Here is a 21,169-nt window from a genome sequence, read left to right as displayed (position 1 = left end):
TGTAACATGCATATTTTGTTTGCGGACTGAAAATATCAACGCGTGGGAAGTGGGGAATGGAATTTGGTTGAACTGTCATGAGCTTAGATCCCACGCTGAGTAGAGTGGGCAGTACAAATGTTTGCTAAAGCACATGCATGCTGAAATGACTTGCCACCAAACCACGCGTTTTCTCAATTTTCAAAAGCATCTTATAGTTTTGTTTTAACATGCTGTGAATATGAGCGGAAATTGAGTCCTGGACTTTCGAAGGTGTGTGAAACTCTCCATTGATAGACCCAAGCACTCCAGTTCATGGACAACTTTGAACTCATTCTGCTCTCTCATCTCTAATAATTTGACTCATTCCCTGAATATAGACATTCCACTTCGTAGTTTGACACATATATGTAAATATAATTCATCAAAAACGTAAAAAGAATACACGCGCATATCAAACTGTGATTAACTAAAAAAATAAAAATTATTCCTTTTTTATGAGAAGGACTAAGCATATTCTTTTCCATTGAAATATACTTCAAAGATTTGCATTGGGACCTAAGTCGTAGTTTTTGTTTTGTTTTGTTTTTTCAGTGAACAAGGAATTATGCGCATATATATATATATATTCTTCTCAAAACAAACACTACCACAAATGTTTGTGCCGTGAAATCCGGAAGGAAGCTTCCGCGAGAGTTCCTCACCTCTGTCTTTATTCTGATACAAATTAAACACCACTAGCAATGCAATTTGGGATGAAAACCCGGGGCTACACAGATGTTTATGTCATAAAACACGGCTTCAGGTTGCCCTAGGATTTCCTAGACCTCGCCCAACAGAGTCTGCTCTATTCGCAAGTGCCTGGGATCGAACCCAGGACCTCTTGTTTAAAGGATCCAAGCCCCTTCCACTTGGACCAACTCATGTTGGTGGATTTCCTAGCCTCTTTGACTTTTATTTATTTATTTATTATTTTTCAAAAATCCCCTCTATTTTTGTTTTTGTTTTCTTGCTTTTCAAGTAGGACGGATTCAGGATTTGAAAATAACATGGGCTAAATTCGTGGGCTAAATTCAAAGGTGGAGTCAGGAATATTTGTAGGAGTAGGCTAAATTTTTTCTTTTGTGGGTAAATTATAAGCCCTTGTTTGTTAACAAAAAAATAATTATAAGCCCTCTTTTTTCAATATATTTTCTTCATCATATTCAGAACTTTTCTTTATTATACTGACATTTGAAACATACGTTGAAATATTTGGAAGGGATTTAAGGGAAACAAAGAAAAAAAAAACAGAGGAGAGCTATACATATACTAGGAAATATTTAGAATTAAAGTAAAAATAAAATAAAAACACATATCTCATCCCAACACGCACATCGGTTTCTTTATTCTATTTCCTCTTCTCTCTCTCTCTCTCTTTCTTTCCGATTGTTTATCTTTTTCCTCCTCTCTCTCTCTTTATTCTTTTTCCTTCTTCTTCCTCTCTTCCTTTTTGTTTCTTTCTTCTTCCTCTCTGTTCTTTCTTCTTGTCAGCCGGCTGATTGCCTAGGCTAAAGTATTAATTTAGTCCAAAAAAAACCAAGTTCCCTGGACTATAGCCCAGGTTAACATGTTCATGGGACCGTCCATGTTTTCAAGTCCTTACCTCTAATATAAACATATACATATATTCCATTACCATTAGCTTTATTGTACCACGCTTTGAAGCTTATTTGAGGCTTTGAGGTATATTTAGATATGGCTTGGATGAGCAACCAAAGAGCCTCTTCCTATTCCTCGCCCTCTTCTTTGTCCCCAACTCGGTGGAGTTACGATGTGTTCTTGAGTTTTAGAGGTGAAGATACACGTAACAACTTCACTGGCCATTTGTACACTGCTTTGTGTCAAAGGGGTCTTAACACCTTCATAGATGATGAGCTCAGAAGAGGAGAAGAAATTGCGCCAACACTCATCAAAGCAATCCAAGAGTCGATGGCTTCCGTCGTTGTGTTCTCTGAAAACTATGCATCCTCCAAGTGGTGCTTAGATGAGCTCGCATGCATCCTGGATTGTAAAGAATCGAAACGGCAAATTGTTTTGCCTATTTTTTACAAAGTGGATCCTTCGGACGTACGGAATCAGAGGGGCAGCTTTGGTGTGGCATTGAGTCGACATGAAGCCAACTTCAAAAGCAACAACAGCAGCAGCAGCATGGATCGTGTGCAAAGGTGGAGGGCTGCTCTTACTCAGGCAGCCAATTTCTCTGGATGGCATTTCCCGGATGGGTATATTCCTTCTTAATGAATATATTTCTTCTAGAACTGATCATGATTAGCATGCCTCTACTTTTGAACATAATTAATGATGCCTTTAATTAATCTATCATGTGATTTCTTAAAGTTCGTACGCTGGAATTTTTTTAATTTTTTAAAATTGTTTAAAATTTTTAATTTTTAATTTTTTATCAATATGGAAATAAGGGATTTGAACTTGTGACATTTCCAATAATACTAAGAGAAAAGGTACTAGACTAACAGTTAGTTGATCCCGCATATTATATTCTTGTAAAGTTTCCGGTTTATGATCAAGGAAAAAAAGGTTAGTAGTATCTAATTATAAATTTATAATTGTAATCATAATAGATTATTCGATGATGATAAGGAGATTATTTTATTTTATTTTTTGAGTAAAATGAATATTATCTAAATAAATGTTATCTAGAAATGTAAGGCCATGAGTGTTACTATTCAACTTCTTTTTCTCTTTATTTTATTTTTCATATTCAGTTCTCACACATTTGATTTTGAAAATGTACTTCATGTCATTTTTCTTTCTTTTTGTTTTTCGGCTCTCAGCTTCTTTTTCTCTTTTGTATTTTAACGAATGGAGAAATCCCCAACTCATCAAGTGTTATTCTTCCTTAATTTTTGATTTGCCAGGCATGAATCTAAGTTTATCCACAATATTGTGGAAGAGATCTCCCTTCAAACATCAAATCGTACATACTTGAAAGTTGCTAAGTATCCGGTAGGGTTAGAATCTCGTGTACGAGATATGGATGAGCTTCTAAGTCTTGGGGAAAATGATGTTCGAATGATTGGGATATGGGGACTTGGTGGGATAGGCAAGACAACAATTGCCAAAGCTGTTTACGGCTCTATTGCCCATAAATTCGAAGGAAATTGTTTTTTGGCAAATGTTAGAGAAATGTCGTCAATGCCACATGGCTTGGTCGAATTGCAAAAAACTCTTCTTTCTGATATTTTGGGGGGCAACAGAAAATTCAAGGTGACAAGTGTTGATCAAGGAGCTAATACGATCGAGACGAGACTTGGGAATAGAAGGGTTCTTTTAGTTCTTGATGATGTGGATCATCGACACCAGTTAGATAACTTAGCAGGAGGATCTAATTGGTTTGGTCCAGGTAGCAGAATTATCGTAACAACAAGAGACAAACACTTGTTAACTGCTCATGGAGTTAATTTAACATACAAGGTCAAGGAACTAGATTTCTATGAGTCTTCTGAGCTCTTCAGTTGGAACTCCTTTAAGAGAGACAAACCTCCAAATGATTACCTGAAGCTTGTTGGGCGTGCTGTGTGCTACACAAAAGGCCTTCCATTAGCTTTGACGGTGTTAGGTTCTCATCTTTGTGGCAGAAGCATAGAAGAGTGGAAAGATGCATTAGACAGTTACGAGATAATTCCTAACAAAGAAATCCAAGAAATACTCAAGATTAGTTTTAATGGATTAGAGCATTTTCAGAAGGAGGTTTTCCTTGACATTGCATGTTTTTTCAAAGGAGAAGATAAAGATCAAATCGTGGATATACTAAGAAGTTGTGACTTATTCCCAATAATTAGCATTCGAGTACTCATAGATAAGTCTCTCTTAGTTATTAATGAGCACAATACGTTAACCATGCATGACTTACTTGAAGATATGGGCAAGGAAATCGTTCGTCAAGAATCGCCTACAGAACCAGGTGAACGTAGTAGGTTGTGGTTTCACGAGGATGTCTACCATGTTCTAACAGAACAAACAGTAAGTCAAATATCTTTGTTAATTTAATATTGATGAACATGTTTTTACCCATATCAATTACAACAATATGTTGGTGGCTTTTATAACTAACTAATTTTTTGGGACTTTCTGCTATAGGGTTCAACTAAAGTTAGAGGCACACTGATAAATATGCCTAAAAAGAATGACATCTCCATGAGTGCTGAAGCCTTCTCAAAGATGAAAAATCTCAGATATTTAATAAATCTTAATGCAAGCCTCACTGGAAATATTGATCTGCCCAACGAGTTAAGGCTGCTAAATTGGTACAGATATCCTTTACAGTCCCTACCATCCAATTTTCATCCAAAGAAACTTGTTGCCCTAAAGATGCCTTCAAGTAACATATCGCGGTTCGATCAAGGTTCTATGGTAACATAATTGATTTTGAAGATTTTCTGATTTCTCTGAGTGAATACTAAGCTAATTTTTTTTTTAATCAGACTTGTATTGCCAAGTTTTGAATTTGGATAACATGATCAGCAATCCTAATTCACTGTCTGATGACATCTTATGTTGCATTTCTCATATTGTTATATTTTTTCTTTTTATCAGCTAGTTGTTTTTTTTTTTTTTTTTTTTTTTTTTTCTTTCTCTTTTCTATAGAAACTGGGAACATTGACATCTATGGACTTCTCTGGGTGCGACAAGCTAGAAGAAATACCCGACTTCACAGGATTCCCAAACTTGGAGAAATTGTTTCTTAGAGAATGTACCAGTTTAGTTGGGATTCATGAGTCTGTTGGGTTCCTTGAAAAGCTTGTGTCTCTGAGTCTGCAAAACTGCTCAAGCCTTACAAGGTTTCCAACAAGAATTGGCTTGAAATCACTGAAAATTCTTAACATGAAAGGTTGCAGAATGCTGGAGAGTTTTCCGGAAATTGAAGCTGGGACGATGGTCTTAGAGAACATTACTTTAGAGTGTTGTGAAAACCTTAGAAATCTTCCGAGCAGCATTTATAAGTTGAAAAATCTTCAAGAACTTGAGGTTAGAGGCTGCCCCAAACTTTTAGCATTTCCCATGAAGGAGAACCCTGAAAATCCATCAAGCGTTTCTCATGATTACCAAAACTCATTGGTGTTTCCAAGGCTAAGGTTTCTACGAGTCGGAGATTGCAACTTATCAGAATGTGAATTCCTTATGCCATTCAATTGTGGGTCCACATTGACTTTTCTAGATTTATCTGGAAGCAGTTTTGTTAGCCTTCCTGAATGGACCAGCACATTTGGTAGCTTGGAGTGGCTTATATTGCGTGATTGCAAGAAGCTTCAAGAAATTCCTCAGCTTTCTCCATGCATAAAAGGAATAAACACAGGTGGCTGCAAATCTTTGGAAAGATTTTCAAAACTTTCAAACATTTTGGAACACAACTCACAGGGTTCTCTTCAGTATAGCGACTTGTCTAACTGCCACAAACTACTCAAGAGTCTTGAATTTGATGTGGAAAAGATGGCATCCATCTTACTTGGCCATTCTCAAACTCACCAGGTTTGTGTCTTTCTTGCTCTGAGCTGTATCATATACAATCTACCATTGATTGCATTGTTAGAAGTCAACCTGATTTAATTAGATAATAAAATTCACCACATGTCACATGAGGATATATCGAGGAGATACAGGTGACATGTGGTCCATTGTATCTAGATTTGAGTTCACGTTTAGAATATATATATATATATAGTCTCACCTATAAATCTAGTGTATCATCTATATCCGAGGGAAGATTCACATTCATAAGTAAATATATCATATCTATAGTCAAGAAACGATATACTAGATGATCAGTTAAGATTATACAACAAGTAACATTACTCTTAATAGAATACATCATGATGACTAATTAAATATTGTCATGCATGTTACAGCAGCACGTACCTTCGAACAGCGAGTGCTATGAGTTCAGCATTATACTTCCCGGAAACGACATTCCAAAGTGGTTCGGCCACCGGAAACAGCCAGTTGATCCTAATTATTGCGACTTCAACATTAAATTTCCCCCAAATTTCACCGGGAAGAACACAAGATTGGCTTTTTCCGCTACTTTCGGAACCATAGATTACACACTCCCTTATGATTATGACGATTATGAGAGATATGGATTTCATGTCAGAGTCTTCATCAATGGTGATGAAATATTTTCATTTCATGAACACATTATATCGCCAGGGTCAGATCATGTGTGGCTGCAATATATTTCATTGTCTAATATGAGGCACTGGAAGCGTTACTGGAATGAAGAGGAGATCATGTACAAGTGTGAAGTTAGATTTCTTCCCTCCGAACCAATATTATTGAAAGCCTGCGGTGTGCAACTAGTATACCTCGACCATGGCGGTGGTGAGAACTTTGGCATCACAATTGAGGAGATTATTGATGAGAATAATTCTATCTAATTGGAAAACGTCAAGAACAACAACAATTGATGCTAATGTGTTATTATTTGTATTATATCTAACTGATATTCTGTATCATTTATTTGATAAATTTGAGATTCATATAAGTGGGTCCTACATGTAAGGACAAAACCAGATATTCTTGTAGCACATGGAATTAAAGTTAGGCGTGAGGGTAGGTTAAAGTTCTACTTTAGGCTTATATATTTATAACATATTATTAACACCAACTTTTTCCTTTTCTGAAAAGATGGGGTGGGGCATGTGAGCAGTGACGTTAGACTACAATCATCCATATCTAATGCGATTGATGAGAATGTTGTGAATTAAGACCAATTCACTCCCCTTTAGACCTTGTTGTTGATGGACTTTGGATAAGACTCAATGAAGGATGAGTCTTACACACACACACACAGAAAATAACCAAGCACAAATGACACAAGTGTTTATAGAGGTTCAGCAAATTTTGCATACGTCCTCTTGGTGATCCCCTTGAGAAATTTCACTAGTAAAGATAGGTTACAACTTTGGTTTACAACTGAAAACCCCCTTAGAACACTACCCTCACAATCTGTTTCTCTCTCACCCTTGCTCAACACCTTGATACACTTGAGAACTCTCTCTTCTACTTGACTCACTAGTTTCCAGCTACTTCACTCCAACTCTATCTCTTTTGCTTCCTCTTCCATATAATAAACAAGTCTTTGGGCTTGAGAAAAAACTCCTTCTTTTCCTCCCACGTTCTCCCCTTGGTTTCCTGACTTGGACCACACATTGGGCAGACAAAAGGCTCTCCATTCATGGCTTCATGTTCATCCACTCCTTTTAGAACCATAGGGTAGGAACACCTTGAGACAAGCCAACATCTTTCCTTAATTTGCTCTCCTTGCTTCCCAGCAACTTGCCACCTTTCATTTAAGTCTGAAGTGACTTAAAAAATCCTTGCAAGTGGGTAGAAAACGATAGCACACTAAAGAAACTGTTGAGAAACAGTGCTGATTCGAAACATCACGTGTTGGGCGACCGGTCGCAGGCTTCTTGCGACCGGTCGAATTCTGGTAGAGTCGCAAGCGACCGGTCGCATGAAGCTGGCGACCGGTCTCCAAAAGTTCTTGCTCCAGACTTCGAACCTGCCTGAAAACAACCGGTCGCTTGAAACGGGCGACCAGTCGCTTCCTATTCTATCTCTGAAACTTGTATCCTTTATACGAGCCAATTTTCCAACAATCTCCACCTTGGCGAGCCTAAAACTCATTGTGGACATCATTGCCTTCCAGGACATCTGTAATGTCTTGAGAATCATCCCGATAACTCTCAAGAACTCCACCTCAATCTTTAGCATGGAACAAGATTGAGCAAGCTCAAACAATGCTTGAACTTTGCTGTTGTGACTGGCTTTGTTAGACAATCCGAAGCATTCTCCGTTGTATGAACCTTCCTTATCATGATGTCCCCATCGTTCACCCAATCCCTTATCCGGTGGTATTGAACATCAATGTGCTTGGATCTTCCATGGTACACTTGATTCTTTACTAAGTAGATTGCGCTTTGACTATCACTTTGTATCACCACCATGTCTTGGGCTATCCCGAATTCCTTTACCAATCTCTTCAGCCATACCGCTTCTTTTGAAGCTTCAGTTAGAGCCATATACTCCGCTTCTGTAGTAGACAAGGCGCTAACCGATTGTAACACTGCTCTCCAACTGATCGGTCCTCCACCACAAATGAAGACATATCCTGTGGTGGATCTCCTCTTGTCTAAATCCCCTGCATGGTTAGAATCTACATACCCCGACACACATGCTTTTCCTTGTTGTCTTTCAAACAATATCCCAATCCTCTTGGTGCCCTTCAAGTACCTGAGAATCCACTTTGCTGCTGTCCAATGTTGTTTGCCCGGATTCGCCATGTACCTTGACACCACACTTACGGCTTGGGCTAAGTCAGGGCGTGTGCACACCATTGCATACATGAGACACCCTACCAAGCTTGCATATGGAACTTTGCTCATTTCTTCCTTCTCATCATCCGTAGAAGGACAATCTTGAGTACTTAATTTAAAATGCTCTGCCAAAGGAGTAGACACCAGCTTGCAATCCATCATATTGAATTTTTCAAGTACTTTGGAAATGTACTTACTTTGTGACAGCCATACCTTGCCTTCATTTCTGTCTCTCCTTATTTCCATACCTAGGATCTTTTGTGCAGAACCAAGATCCTTCATGTCAAACTTCCTTCCAAGCAATGTCTTCAATTCCAGGATTTTTGACATGTCCTTACATGCAATTAGCATATCATCAACATAAAGAAGCAAAAGGATGATATTACCATCCTTGAATGCATGAGTGTATACGCAACAATCTGATTCACATCTTCTATACCCAATCTTCATCATGAAAGAATCGAAGCACTTTTTCCACTGTCTTGGAGATTGCTTCAGCCCATACAAAGACTTCTTCAACCTACAAACCAGATTTTCCTTGCTTGCTTCAACAAACCCTTGAGGTTGGCTCATGTAGATGTCTTCCTCCAAGTCCCCATGGAGAAAAGCAGCCTTCACATCCATTTGCTCTACCTCCATGTTCTCTTGAGCTACTAAGGAGAGTAGTAGCCGTATAGAAGTATGTTTCACAACCGGAGAGAAAATTTCATCATAATCAACTCCCTCCTTTTGCAAGTATCCTTTGGCCACCAACCAAGCTTTGAATATGGTGGCCCCTTTCCCATGCATGTCTTCTTTCTTCCTAAACACCAATTTGCAGCCAATAACCTTTCGACCTTTGGGTTTAGGAACTAACTCCCAAACTGAGTTTTGGTGTAGAGATTCCATCTCTTGCATCATAGCTTCCATCCAACTTTCCCGTTCCTCATTCTCAACAGCCTCTTGGAACGTGGTTGGTTCTTCTTCACTAGCATTTAGGGCATAGTGAACTGCGTCCTTATCCCATCCAAACCTTTGAGGTGGTTTGATGGTTCTCTTGGGCCTGGACCGAGCTATAGATGATGGCTCCACCTGTTCTTGAGCCTCTTCTTCTTCTTGAGTTTGTTGTTGTTGTTGCCCAGCATCTTCCTCCTCAATGTCGGACTCCACCTCCTCCTGAACATCTTCAGTTGGCTGTTCTTGTGAAGTTTCCCTAAACACCTTCTTGAGTGGAACTTCAATGGTTGTTTCTCTCTCAACAACATCCTCATTTACCTCTGAATTCTTGACTTTATTAATAGGCATGGTCTTCTCATCAAACACAACATCCCTGCTGAGTATCTTCTTTTGGTTCACATGATCCCATAGCTTGTAGCCCTTCACACCACTCTCAAAACCGATGAAAATGCATTCAAGGGACTTTGGCTTCAACTTGGACCTTTCATCACTAGGAATAAGTGCATATGCACTGCATCCAAACACCTTAAGATTTGAATAATCAATTGACTTATTAGACCATACCTCCTCTGCACATTTGAACTCAAGATTTCTAGAAGGCGATCGGTTAACCAAATAGGCAGCGTGGTTAACTGACTCCGCCCAAAATGACTCGGGCAATCTCGCATGAATCCTCATACATCTCTCACGCTCCATGAGAGTTCTATTCATCCTTTCCGCAGCTCCATTTTTTTGGGGCGTCTTCTTCACGGTAAAGTGTCTCTTAATGCCTTCATTTTTACAAAACTCAAGGAACTTGCTGTCTTTATATTCACCACCATTGTCACTCCTTAGGATCTTGATCTTTCTTCCAGTTAGGTTCTTTACTTCTGCCTTCCACTCCTTGAACTTGGTGAAGACTTCGGATTTTTCCTTCATGAAATAGACCCACACCTTCCTTGAAAAATCATCCACCCTTTGATTTAACCGGTGATGGCCCCCATACATCCGTGTGAATATAGTCTAGCACTCCCGTGCTTTCTTCCTCTTTGTTTCGCTGCTTGAAAGCCACCTGTGATTGCTTTCCCATGGTACAATATTTGCAGAACTCAAGCTTGAAACTTTGAATACCCTTCAACAACTTTCTGTTGTGTAGTTCTTGCATGCCCCTCTCACTCATGTGCCCTAGCCTCAAATGCCAAAGCTGAGTTTCATCCTCCGAGTCCTTGCTTGTGGATACAGCTGCTCCACCTGTAATTGTTGTACCACACAATCTATATAGGCAATTAGGTTGAACTTCTCCCTTCATAACCACAAGTGAACCTTTTGAGATTATGAGTTTCCCTCCATTTGCTTTGAATGAATAACCATTCTGTCTGCCGCGCAAATCTCACGGCCTGGAGTTCCGGGCCGAGGGGATATGTGTTGACACGCGGCTTCCTGCTTTTGGGTGCGGTGCGGTTGTGCGCGGGCGTGCCAGCACAGTCTACTGTGCGTCGAGTTGGTTGATGGGGATAGAATGGTTAATTGGTGCGCCTGTTTGAACTCGTCTTCTAATCAAACGATTGTAGCCGAGAGAGGAACTAGTCTCGGCTGTTAGGTTCACGGCCTGAACTACAAGGCCGTTGGGTGGTGCTGTTTGGTGGGCTTTGGGCGATGCTCCGGCACGCTACTCAGGGAGCGACGGTCGTATGATATCTGGGGTGAGTGAGCGAATAACAGGGATGGTGCTCCGGCTCCTTGAAAATCAAGGGTCGTATGATATATTGATGAATGAATTTTCCTTACAAACTATCACTACTCCTAGGAAAGCAAGTAAAATATTGAAAGTGCATTACAGGAAAATATAAGTTGCTCCGTAGGAGGCTTTTGTTTGGTGTTTGAACCCTTTGAATGTAGCTCGAGCTTTGTATTTATAGGAAGAGTTCTTGGAGGAGTAATCGAGGCTTAAAATCTGCATGGTGGAGCCTGATTAGAGCAAGTGGGTAGTCCAATCGACATTTGGGATCGTGAAGCATGGTGTTGTGACCCCATAAATCCCGGTGAATCTCGGCCGCCGCTCTTGATCGTGGGTTCTGAGCTTCTGGCCGTGGAGACGCATTTATTGCTCTGATAGTTGGTGACCTATTCTCTCAAGCTGCAAGGATTCTTGTGAGAATGTCTACGTCTAATCACTCTGTCTTCTGTCGCCAAAACCTGACTTCAGTCACTTCCCACCTTCCCTCATGCATTAAATGCTTATTTGTGGCCAGTGGGTTTGCTGCATTAAACAGGCATTACTTCATTAAATGAAGCATGGGTCCCTGCTATCACGTGATGATCTGACTTTAATATTTCTGGCCGCGATTTTGCTCGGCCTCGGCCTGCGCTCGAGGCCGAGATGATCATGTCTTAGCATTTTTCTTTTGTCTTCAGGAAGGCAAAGCACCCTGTTGAAACGCTGCGTTTCAGTTTTACGAGCAAGTGCCAGGGCCGAGAAAAGGGGCTCCTTCGGCCAGCTCATGGCCATGATTTATTAGGCACAAACACATTCTTATTAAGAGTTCCAAGGGAAATGAGATTCTTACGCAACTTTGGAATGTGCCTTACTATTCCAAGCGTCCTAACAGCCCCATCATGCATCTTCACCTTGATTGTATCGGTGCCTTTGACTCTACAAATTGAGCCATCCCCCATCATAACTTCGCCACCTTCTTCTTTCTCATACGTGTCAAACCACTCCTTGTTTGAGCACATATGGTATGAGCATCCGGAATCCAAAATCCAATCGGAAGAGGAACAACTTGAAGAATTATCCAATGCATTTATTTTAACATTGCTACTCACACATAAAAGCTCACCATCACTCTCTGTGACTTCCTCAGCTGTGTTTGCTGCATTCTTCCCTTTGTTCTTCTTCTCCTTCCATATGGGGCAATTCTTTTTCCAATGCTCCTTTGACCCACATTCGAAACAACCGTCTTTCGCCTTGGATTTGGACCTTCCTCTGTTGCCTTTCTTGCCTTCACGCTTCTTTGAACGGCCTCTCTCTCCGGTCTTTGCAACTAGACCTTCACCTTGAGAGTTTTCTCCCGAACGTTGAGCCATCCTATGGTGTGTCATGATGTCTTGCACCACAGGCTCAAAATCCAGAGTAACCTTCCCGAACATAAGAGTGGTTCGGAAGTGCTTATAGGACGGAGGTAAGGATGTCAACAACATAAGAGCCTTATCCTCCGTACTATAATTAACTTCCATTCTCTGCAAGTTAGCAACACATCTATTGAAACTACTTAGATGTTCCATTAGATTTCCTCCCTCCTCCATTTTAAGATTTAGGAGTTCTTCCTTGAGGAAGAGTTTGTTGGACAGCGACTTCCCTGCAAACATCTCTTCGAGCTTCTCCCATGTTTGCTTCGCCGTATCCTTCATCACGTTGATGAGCACCTCATCGGAGAGGTAGTTTTCGATGGCTCCTCTAGCTAACTCGTCAAGTACTCCCCATTCATCATCTGTCATACTTGTTGGCTTCTTCTCCTTGCCAACTAACACAACATGGAGATTTTGTTGTGTAAGAGCTGACTTCATCCTTCGTTGCCAAAGTGTGAAGTTCTCCTTCCTGTGAAAGGCTTTAACTCCACCTTCATGCTTGTTGCTTGTGGTTGCTTCAACTGCTATGAACTGCCACCACTATCAACTTCCTTGTCACTTGCTATCTTCAACACACTAGCACTCCAAAAGAAGAACTAGCATAGCTGCCAACACAGCTCTGATACCAATTGTTGTGAATTAAGACCAATTCACTCCCCTTTAGACCTTGTTGTTGATGGACTTTGGATAAGACTCAATGAAGGATGAGTCTTACACACACACACAGAAAATAACCAAGCACAAATGACACAAGTGTTTATAGAGGTTCAGCAAATTTTGCCTACGTCCTTTTGGTGATCCCCTTGAGAAATTTCACTAGTAAAGATAGGTTACAACTTTGGTTTACAACTGAAAACCCCCTTAGAACACTACCCTCACAATCTGTTTCTCTCTCACCCTTGCTCAACACCTTGATACACTTGAGAACTCTCTCTTCTACTTGACTCACTAGTTTCTAGCTACTTCACTCCAACTCTATCTCTTTTGCTTCCTCTTCCATATAATAAACAAGTCTTTGGGCTTGAGAAAAGACTCCTTCTTTTCCTCCCACGTTCTCCACTTGGTTTCCTGACTTGGACCACACATTGGGCAGACAAAAGGCTCTCCATTCATGGCTTCATGTTCATCCACTCCTTTTAGAACCATAGGGTAGGAACACCTTGAAACAAGCCAACATCTTTCCTTAATTTGCTCTCCTTGCTTCCCAGCAACTTGCCACCTTTCATTTAAGTCTGAAGTGACTTAAAAAATCCTTGCAAGTGGGTAGAAAACGATAGCACACTAAAGAAACTGTTGAGAAACAGTGCTGATTCGAAACAGCACGTGTTGGGCAACCGGTCGAATTCTGGCAGAGTCGCAAGTGACCGGTCGCATGAAGCTGGCGACCGGTCTCCAGAAGTTCTTGCTCCAAACTTCGAACCTGCCTGAAAACGACCGGTCGCTTGAAACGGGCGACCGGTCGCTTCCTGTTCTGTCTCCGAAACTTGTATCCTTTATGCGAGCCAATTTTCCAACAGAGAAGTGACTTTAGTTCGTTTTGAATTGCAGATTAATTAAGGTCTAGACCAAGTGAGTGCTTATGTATTAATTAGTGCTATGATCTCCTGATATATATGAAATACTCAGCAGGGCTTTGCTAAAATTGCTACGACCTATAGGGCCGGATTGAAGAGCTATGAATCATTGATCAATAGCTTTAAACACATATATGATTGATCGACTAAAAAGGTAAGCATAGAGGGCATATTGGTATAAGGAAATGGGGGAACAACCAAGCTTGGTGTTTGATTTTCATAGAGGATGTCAAACTGCTAATGACAAAAATTGAATCAACTTGATGTCTTCGGACGCTGAGGTCCTTTAGCAAGGTTAGATGGAAGGTGAGGGCCTTAGGGTGTGTGTGTTTGGTAAGCTAAGGCCTTCGGCAGGTGTTGATGGATTTATGTAGTTCACTCGAATAGGCTACGTCCACGGAGAGAGATGTAGGAACTCATTTTTTCTTTAAAATGATTTCTTCGCCAAGTCAATATCTTCTTGTTTGCGACTCGCATCTTTATGGGTTTGCTACCTCTTAAACTAAAGGGAGTTTCACTAAAACACCCAAAATGGGGGCTGAAATTATAAAAAAAACCCAACACCCAAAACACTTTATAAACACACCCAAAATCCATCATTACACACACTCAAAACCCATTTATAAACACACCCAAAAAATATACAATTGTTGATTTTGGGTGTGTTTCTATGTTTAAATAGTGTTTGGGTTTTTTTATAAATATATGTCTAGGATTGGGTTTATTTATAAATTTGTATAAACGTAAATGCCAAAATGCCCTACGTATCACCCTTTTATTTAAGAACAAGAGTCCATTGCAGATGGGTTTAATGTGAAAGATTTCTATGACGAAGAGTATATATATGCAGACTAATCTTGAATTGCAAATAGCATAAGGGCCCTATAGTAGTCATAAGTGCCCTAAAGTGGTCATAAGTGCCCCATAGTAGTCTTGTGGTTAGGTTTTGAGGCTTGAGAAAGGTTTGAGGCTGGATTTAGCATTTAGAGGCTCAAATACATTTTTGTAATACTAAAAAAAATATTCTAGTAATTTATGAAATTAATAAAATATTTAAATAATAATTATTCATCAAACAAATAATAATTAAAACATAATTACTAATTAAAATAATTAAAAAAAAGCTAAGATATTACTTAATTATAAAAAAAGAAAACAATTTTGTGTGGTATAGCCACGCGGCTATACTGTTAAAATATTCGAGATTTAAAGAGTATAGCCGTGCGGCTATAGTTTTAAAATATTCGTATATAATTAAAGAGTATGGCCTAGGCTACGCATATGTTTATGTCATAAAACGCGGGATGCCTCATTGACTTTTTTCATTTATTATTTTAAATTCCCTCTATTTTTGTCTTTTCAAGCCCTTACCTTTAATATATATATATATATATATACATATATACATATAGGTATTCTCAGTCCATCAGCTTTATTTGAGGCCTTGAGGTGATTAGATATGGCTTGGCTGAGCAAACAAAGAGACTCTTCTTCTTCCTCTTCCTCGTCCTCTTTTACCCCGAACCGGTGGAGTTACGATGTGTTCTTGAGTTTTAGAGGCGAAGATACACGCAACAACTTCACCGGCCACTTGTACACTGCTTTGTGCCGAAGGGGTCTTAACACCTTCATAGATGATGAGCTTAGAAGAGGAGAAGAAGTTGCACCAACACTTTTCAAAACAATCCAAGAGTCGATGACTTCCATCGTCGTGTTCTCTGAAAACTATGCATCGTCCAAGTGGTGCTTGGACGAGCTGGTGTGCATCCTTGATTGTAAAGAATCTAAAAACCAAATTGTTTGGCCTATTTTTTACAAAGTGGCTCCTTCGGACGTACGAAATCAGAGAGGCAGTTTTGGTGAGGCGTTGAGTCGACTTGAAGCAAACTTCAGAATGGATCGTGTCGAAAGGTGGAAGGCAGCTCTTACTCAAGCAGCAAGTCTCTCTGGTTGGCATTTCACGGAAGGGTATTAATTCTTTTCATTTCTATTAGATGTGTATATACATATTCTAAAACTGATAATGATCTTTGCCTTTAATTTGTTCTTAATTTATTAACAAAAACACTCAAGTAGAGAAAAGGATTCAAACCCACAGGTAATGATCTCTCAAAGTCCGTACGTTCTTTGTTTTTTTTTTTTTCTTTTAAATGTTATGCACAATTTTATAAGAAAACAATTCGAAATTTAGAGCAGATTCAATGACATAGTCATGTTAGCAGGTAGAAATAAAAGTCAACGGGTACTAAATGTAATAATAAAAAAGATTTCTTTCTTAATTGCTATTCGAATAAATTAACCCAATTTGCCCACTACTTGTTTTAATTAAATGTTGTTACAATATTCTCCAAAGTTTATTTATGACATAAATTCATAAATTGGGTTTGACTTTAATAGTTAATCTCCGTGTACGAAGATGACTTTAATAGAAGACATATTGTACTTTTCGTATCACAACTTGTAGAGAGTGCTGCTATATTTTCCACCCGTGTCTTATTTTTCTACCCACCTTATCTTTAAAAAAATTTAGGACAAATTTAACCACTGAGTTAATTTTTTTCATATAAGTGTCAAATTGCCACATAAGCCATCAAATTCAAATTTAACATTTTGCATTTGACATCTCCCTTGGAGATGCTCTAAGGACTTAGGTAAAAAACCTCAACTCACATAACCCACCTATTAGTTTGACAAAAGAAAAACAAAAAACAAAAAACAAAAAGATCCAGAAAATCAAAATATTATACTAAAACATTTATCCAGCCCGTCAAACACAACTTGATTCTCTTCATATCTCAAATAATAATGATTAGCAAAAAGAATTTGCTTGAATTAATAATTAAAGGGTATTTTAAGAAATAATGGTGGGTGGAAAGATAGGATTGTGTTTTTTCAAATTTATAATTGATAACTAAAGGTTAGAATACCATTCCTCATTCAATATATTCATATTCAGTTCTCATATTTTATTGTGAAAATTTACATCGTGTCATTTTTCTTTCTTTTGGTTTTTTGGTTCTCATCCGACTCATTAAGTGTTATTCTTCCCTAATTCTTGATTTGACAGGCATGAATCTAAGTTTATCCACAACATCGTCGAAGAGATCTCACTTCGAACATCAAACCGTACATACTTGAAAGTTGCTAAGTATCCAGTAGGTTTAGAATCTCGCGTACAGGACATGGATAAGCTTCTGTGCGTTGGGAAAACTGATGTTCGAATGGTTGGGATATGGGGAATCGGTGGAATAGGCAAGACAACGATCGCAAAAGCTGTTTATGGATCTATTGCCCATAAATTCGAAGGCCAATGTTTTTTGGCAAATGTGAGAGAAATGTCATCGATGCCAAATGGCTTGGTCCAATTGCAAAACAATCTTCTTTCTGAGATTTTGGGGGGTAGTATAAAATTCATGGTGACTAGTTGTCATCAAGGAGCTAATCTGATAGAGAAGAGACTTCACAACAAGAGGGTTCTGTTGGTTCTTGATGACGTGGATCATCGAGACCAATTGGATAACTTAGCAGGAGGACCTGATTGGTTTGGTCGAGGTAGCAGAATTATCGTAACAACAAGAGACAAACACTTGTTAAGTGCTCATGGAGTTACTTCAACATACAAGGCCAAGGAACTAGATTTTTATGAGTCTTCTGAGCTTTTCAGTTGGAACTCCTTTCAGAGAGACAAGCCTCCAAATGATTACGTGAAGCTTGTCGGGCGCGCTGTGTGCTACACAAAAGGCCTTCCGTTAGCTTTGACGGTGTTAGGTTCTCATCTTTGTGGCAGAAGCATAGAAGAGTGGAAAGATGCATTAGACAGTTACGAAATAATTCCTAACAAAGAAATCCAAGAAATACTCAAGATTAGTTTTAATGGATTAGAGTATTTTCAGAAGGAGGTTTTCCTTGACATTGCATGCTTTTTCAAAGGAGAAAAGAAAGATGATATCGTGGATATACTGAGAAGTTGTGACTTGTTCCCAGTAATTAGTATTGGAGTACTCATAGATAAGTCTCTCTTAGTTATTAATGAGCACAATATGTTAACCATGCATGACTTACTTGAAGATATGGGCAAGGAAATCGTCCGTGAAGAATCGCCTAACGAACCAGGTGAACGCAGTCGGTTGTGGTTTCACAAGGACGTTTGCGACGTTTTAACAAAACAAACAGTAAGACAAATATCTTTATTAATTTCGTATTGATAGAAACATGCATGTCTCTTTATTTATTACAAATCTTGACATCTTTTTCCCATATCAATTACAACAATATGTTGGTTTGTAACTGACTACTTTTTTGGAATTTCTGGTATAGGGAACGAGTAAAGTTCGAGGCATAATGATAAACATGCCTGAGAAGAATGAGATATGCATAAGTGCTGAAGCCTTTTCAAGGATGAAAAATCTCAGATATTTAATAAATCTTAATGCAAGCCTCATTGGAAACATTGATCTGCCCAACGAGTTAAGATTGCTAAATTGGTACAAATATCCTTTACAATCCCTACCGTCCAATTTTCAACCAGAGAAACTCGTTGCCTTAAAGATGCCTTCAAGCAACATATCGCGGTTCGGGAAGGGCTCCACGGTAAGTACATAATTGCCTTTGAAGAGTTTCTAATTGCTCTAAATGATTAATATGCTAATTTTCTATTATCAGACTTGTGTTGCTAAACTGTGAATCAGAATAGCAAGATGAGTTGTGTCCAGATTCTTGTGTTGCATTTCTCATATTGTTGTTGTTAACTAGCCGTTCAATCTTTTCCTTTTCTTATAGAAAGTGGGAACATTGAAATCTATGGACTTCTCTGGGTGTGAAATGCTAGAAGAAATACCCGACTTCACAGGATTCCCAAACTTGGAGAAATTGTTTCTTAAAGAATGTAGCGGTTTAGTTGGGATTCATGAGTCTGTTGGATATCTTGAAAAGCTTGTCACTCTGAGTCTGCAAAACTGCTCAAACCTTACAAGGTTTCCAACAAAACTTCGCTTGAAATCACTCAAACTGCTTAACATGAAAGGTTGCAGAATGCTGGAGAGTTTCCCAGAAATTGAAGCCGGTACAATGGTCTTAGAGAACATTAATTTGGAGTGCTGTGAAAACCTCAGAAATCTTCCAAGAAGCATTTATCAGTTGAAACATCTTCAGGAACTTGAGGTTAGAGGCTGCCCCAAACTTATATCCTTTCCCATGAAGGAGAACCCTGAAAACCCATCAAGCGTTTCTCATGATAGTCATAGCTCATTGGTGTTTCCAAAGCTAAGGTTTCTCCGAGTCGGAGATTGCAACTTGTCAGAGTGTGATTTCCTCATGCCATTCAATTGTGTGTCCACATTGACTTTTCTAGATTTATCAGGGAGCAATTTTGTTTGCCTTCCTGAATGGATCAACATGTTTGTTAGCTTGGAGTGGCTTATATTGCGTGATTGCAAGAAGCTTCAAGAAATTCCTCAGCTTTCTCCATGCATAAAAGGAATAAACACAGGTGGCTGCAAATCTTTGGAAAGATTTTCAAAACTTTCAAACATTTTGGAACACAACTCACAGGGTTCTCTTCAGTATAGCGACTTGTCTAACTGCCACAAACTACTCAAGAGTCTTGACTTTGATGTGGAAAAGATGGCATCCATCTTACTTGGCCATTCTCAAACTCACCAGGTTTGTGTCTTTCTTGCTCTGAGCTGTATCATATACAATCTACCATTGATTGCATTGTTAGAAGTCAACCTGATTTAATTAGATAATAAAATTCACCACATGTCACATGAGGATATATCGAGGAGATACAGGTGACATGTGGTCCATTGTATCTAGATTTGAGTTCACGTTTAGAATATATATATATATATAGTCTCACCTATAAATCTAGTGTATCATCTATATCCGAGGGAAGATTCACATTCATAAGTAAATATATCATATCTATAGTCAAGAAACGATATACTAGATGATCAGTTAAGATTATACAACAAGTAACATTACTCTTAATAGAATACATCATGATGACTAATTAAATATTGTCATGCATGTTACAGCAGCACGTGCCTTCGAACGGCGAGTGCTATGAGTTCAGCATTATACTTCCCGGAAACGACATTCCAAAGTGGTTCGGCCACCGGAAACAGCCAGTTGATCCTAATTATTGCGACTTCAACATTAAATTTCCCCCAAATTTCACCGGGAAGAACACAAGATTGGCTTTTTCCGCTACTTTCGGAACCATAGATTACACACTCCCTTACGATTATGACGATTATGAGAGATATGGATTTCATGTCAGAGTCTTCATCAATGGTGATGAAATATTTTCATTTCATGAACACATTATATCGCCAGGGTCAGATCATGTGTGGCTGCAATATATTTCATTATCTAATATGAGGCACTGGAAGCGTTACTGGAATGAAGAGGATATCATGTACAAGTGTGAAGTTAGATTTCTTCCCTCCGAACCAATATCATTGAAAGCATGTGGTGTCCAACTAGTATACCTCGGCCATGGTGATGATGTTGAGAACTTGGGCGTCACAACTGGGGAGATTATTGATGAGAATAATAATCCTATCTAATTTGAAAAAGACAAGAACAGCAACCAATGTTTAGTATAAGATGCAACAGTTAGTACTGATTATCTGTACTGGTTCTTGGATAGATGTGAGATTTATATATGTGGTGGAGGATTTAGAAGATTAATGGCGGATCGTGGGGTGGTTGATGTGGTCTTTCAACCTCACGCTGGCAATGGGGTTGCACATGCACTGGCCCAGTTTGGATTGAAGAAAGGTTTGCGGTTTTTTTGGGAAGATATTGCCCCCCTTGGCTAGAGCAGGTACTAGAGAGCAATAGGATGCAGACTTAACAGTCTTTTTTGTTTTCCTTTGTTGTTTATTTGGAGGTGCTATGGTACTCTTTTTTCTTGACCGGATTTTCCTCCTTTGGGGTTTTTATACGGCAAGGTTTTAATGAGACCACTCTTAGCCTTCCGTTTCGTCAATTGATTCTATTGTAAGTGTTGATGCAAATTCAATGAAATTCTTCTCTTTGATTAAAAATATATATAAGTGGTTGTTCCTACCTTGCCAAACATGTCATGGCAGTACCAATTAGCTCTCAACTAGCTTAATGGTATTTCGCTAATGTTGTAAGAAATCTCAAATTCAAATCTCATTGATTTTTTAAATATTTTAAAAA

At 39.0% G+C, this 21,169-nt stretch overlaps 2 protein-coding genes across 3 annotated transcripts; both read left to right on the top strand.

The window, feature by feature from the left end:
• Positions 1 to 762: 762 nt before the first annotated feature.
• LOC110753685 (disease resistance protein RPV1-like) lies at positions 763 to 6,548 on the top strand. Of its 2 annotated transcripts, none has more exons than XM_021954629.2 (5): positions 763 to 2,243; positions 2,898 to 4,002; positions 4,120 to 4,392; positions 4,627 to 5,508; positions 5,889 to 6,548. In XM_021954629.2, exons 1-5 carry the CDS (start codon positions 1,717 to 1,719, stop codon positions 6,411 to 6,413), a joined length of 3,312 nt encoding a protein of 1,103 aa, XP_021810321.2. In that variant the 5' UTR covers positions 763 to 1,716; the 3' UTR covers positions 6,414 to 6,548. The 2 variants fall into 2 exon arrangements, with proteins under 2 accessions (XP_021810321.2, XP_021810320.2); XM_021954628.2 differs by having other exon boundaries at positions 766 to 2,243; positions 5,886 to 6,548.
• An 8,872-nt stretch (positions 6,549 to 15,420) lies between these two features.
• LOC110753637 (TMV resistance protein N-like) lies at positions 15,421 to 21,027 on the top strand. The gene is made up of 5 exons (XM_021954573.2): positions 15,421 to 15,943; positions 17,043 to 18,147; positions 18,293 to 18,565; positions 18,755 to 19,636; positions 20,014 to 21,027. Exons 1-5 carry the CDS (start codon positions 15,435 to 15,437, stop codon positions 20,545 to 20,547), a joined length of 3,303 nt encoding a protein of 1,100 aa, XP_021810265.2. The 5' UTR covers positions 15,421 to 15,434; the 3' UTR covers positions 20,548 to 21,027.
• Positions 21,028 to 21,169: the final 142 nt, after the last annotated feature.

The sequence above is a fragment of the Prunus avium genome, chromosome 5 (genome assembly GCF_965620075.1).
Source record: "Prunus avium chromosome 5, drPruAviu1.hap1.1, whole genome shotgun sequence".
Classification (NCBI taxonomy): domain Eukaryota; kingdom Viridiplantae; phylum Streptophyta; class Magnoliopsida; order Rosales; family Rosaceae; genus Prunus; species Prunus avium.
This window is presented reverse-complemented; position numbering and strand designations above follow the sequence as displayed.

Bases quoted from the DNA above. Each gene is read 5' to 3' on its own strand.
- LOC110753685 (XM_021954628.2), top strand. From the start codon at position 1,717: ATGGCTTGGATGAGCAACCAAAGAGCCTCTTCCTATTCCTCGCCCTCT. The intron at 2,244-2,897 runs GTATATTCCTTC...TTGATTTGCCAG, and splicing joins GGATGGCATTTCCCGGATGG to GCATGAATCTAAGTTTATCC. The intron at 5,509-5,885 runs GTTTGTGTCTTT...TGCATGTTACAG, and splicing joins GCCATTCTCAAACTCACCAG to CAGCACGTACCTTCGAACAG.
- LOC110753637 (XM_021954573.2), top strand. From the start codon at position 15,435: ATGGCTTGGCTGAGCAAACAAAGAGACTCTTCTTCTTCCTCTTCCTCG. The intron at 18,148-18,292 runs GTAAGACAAATA...TTTCTGGTATAG, and splicing joins ACGTTTTAACAAAACAAACA to GGAACGAGTAAAGTTCGAGG. The intron at 19,637-20,013 runs GTTTGTGTCTTT...TGCATGTTACAG, and splicing joins GCCATTCTCAAACTCACCAG to CAGCACGTGCCTTCGAACGG.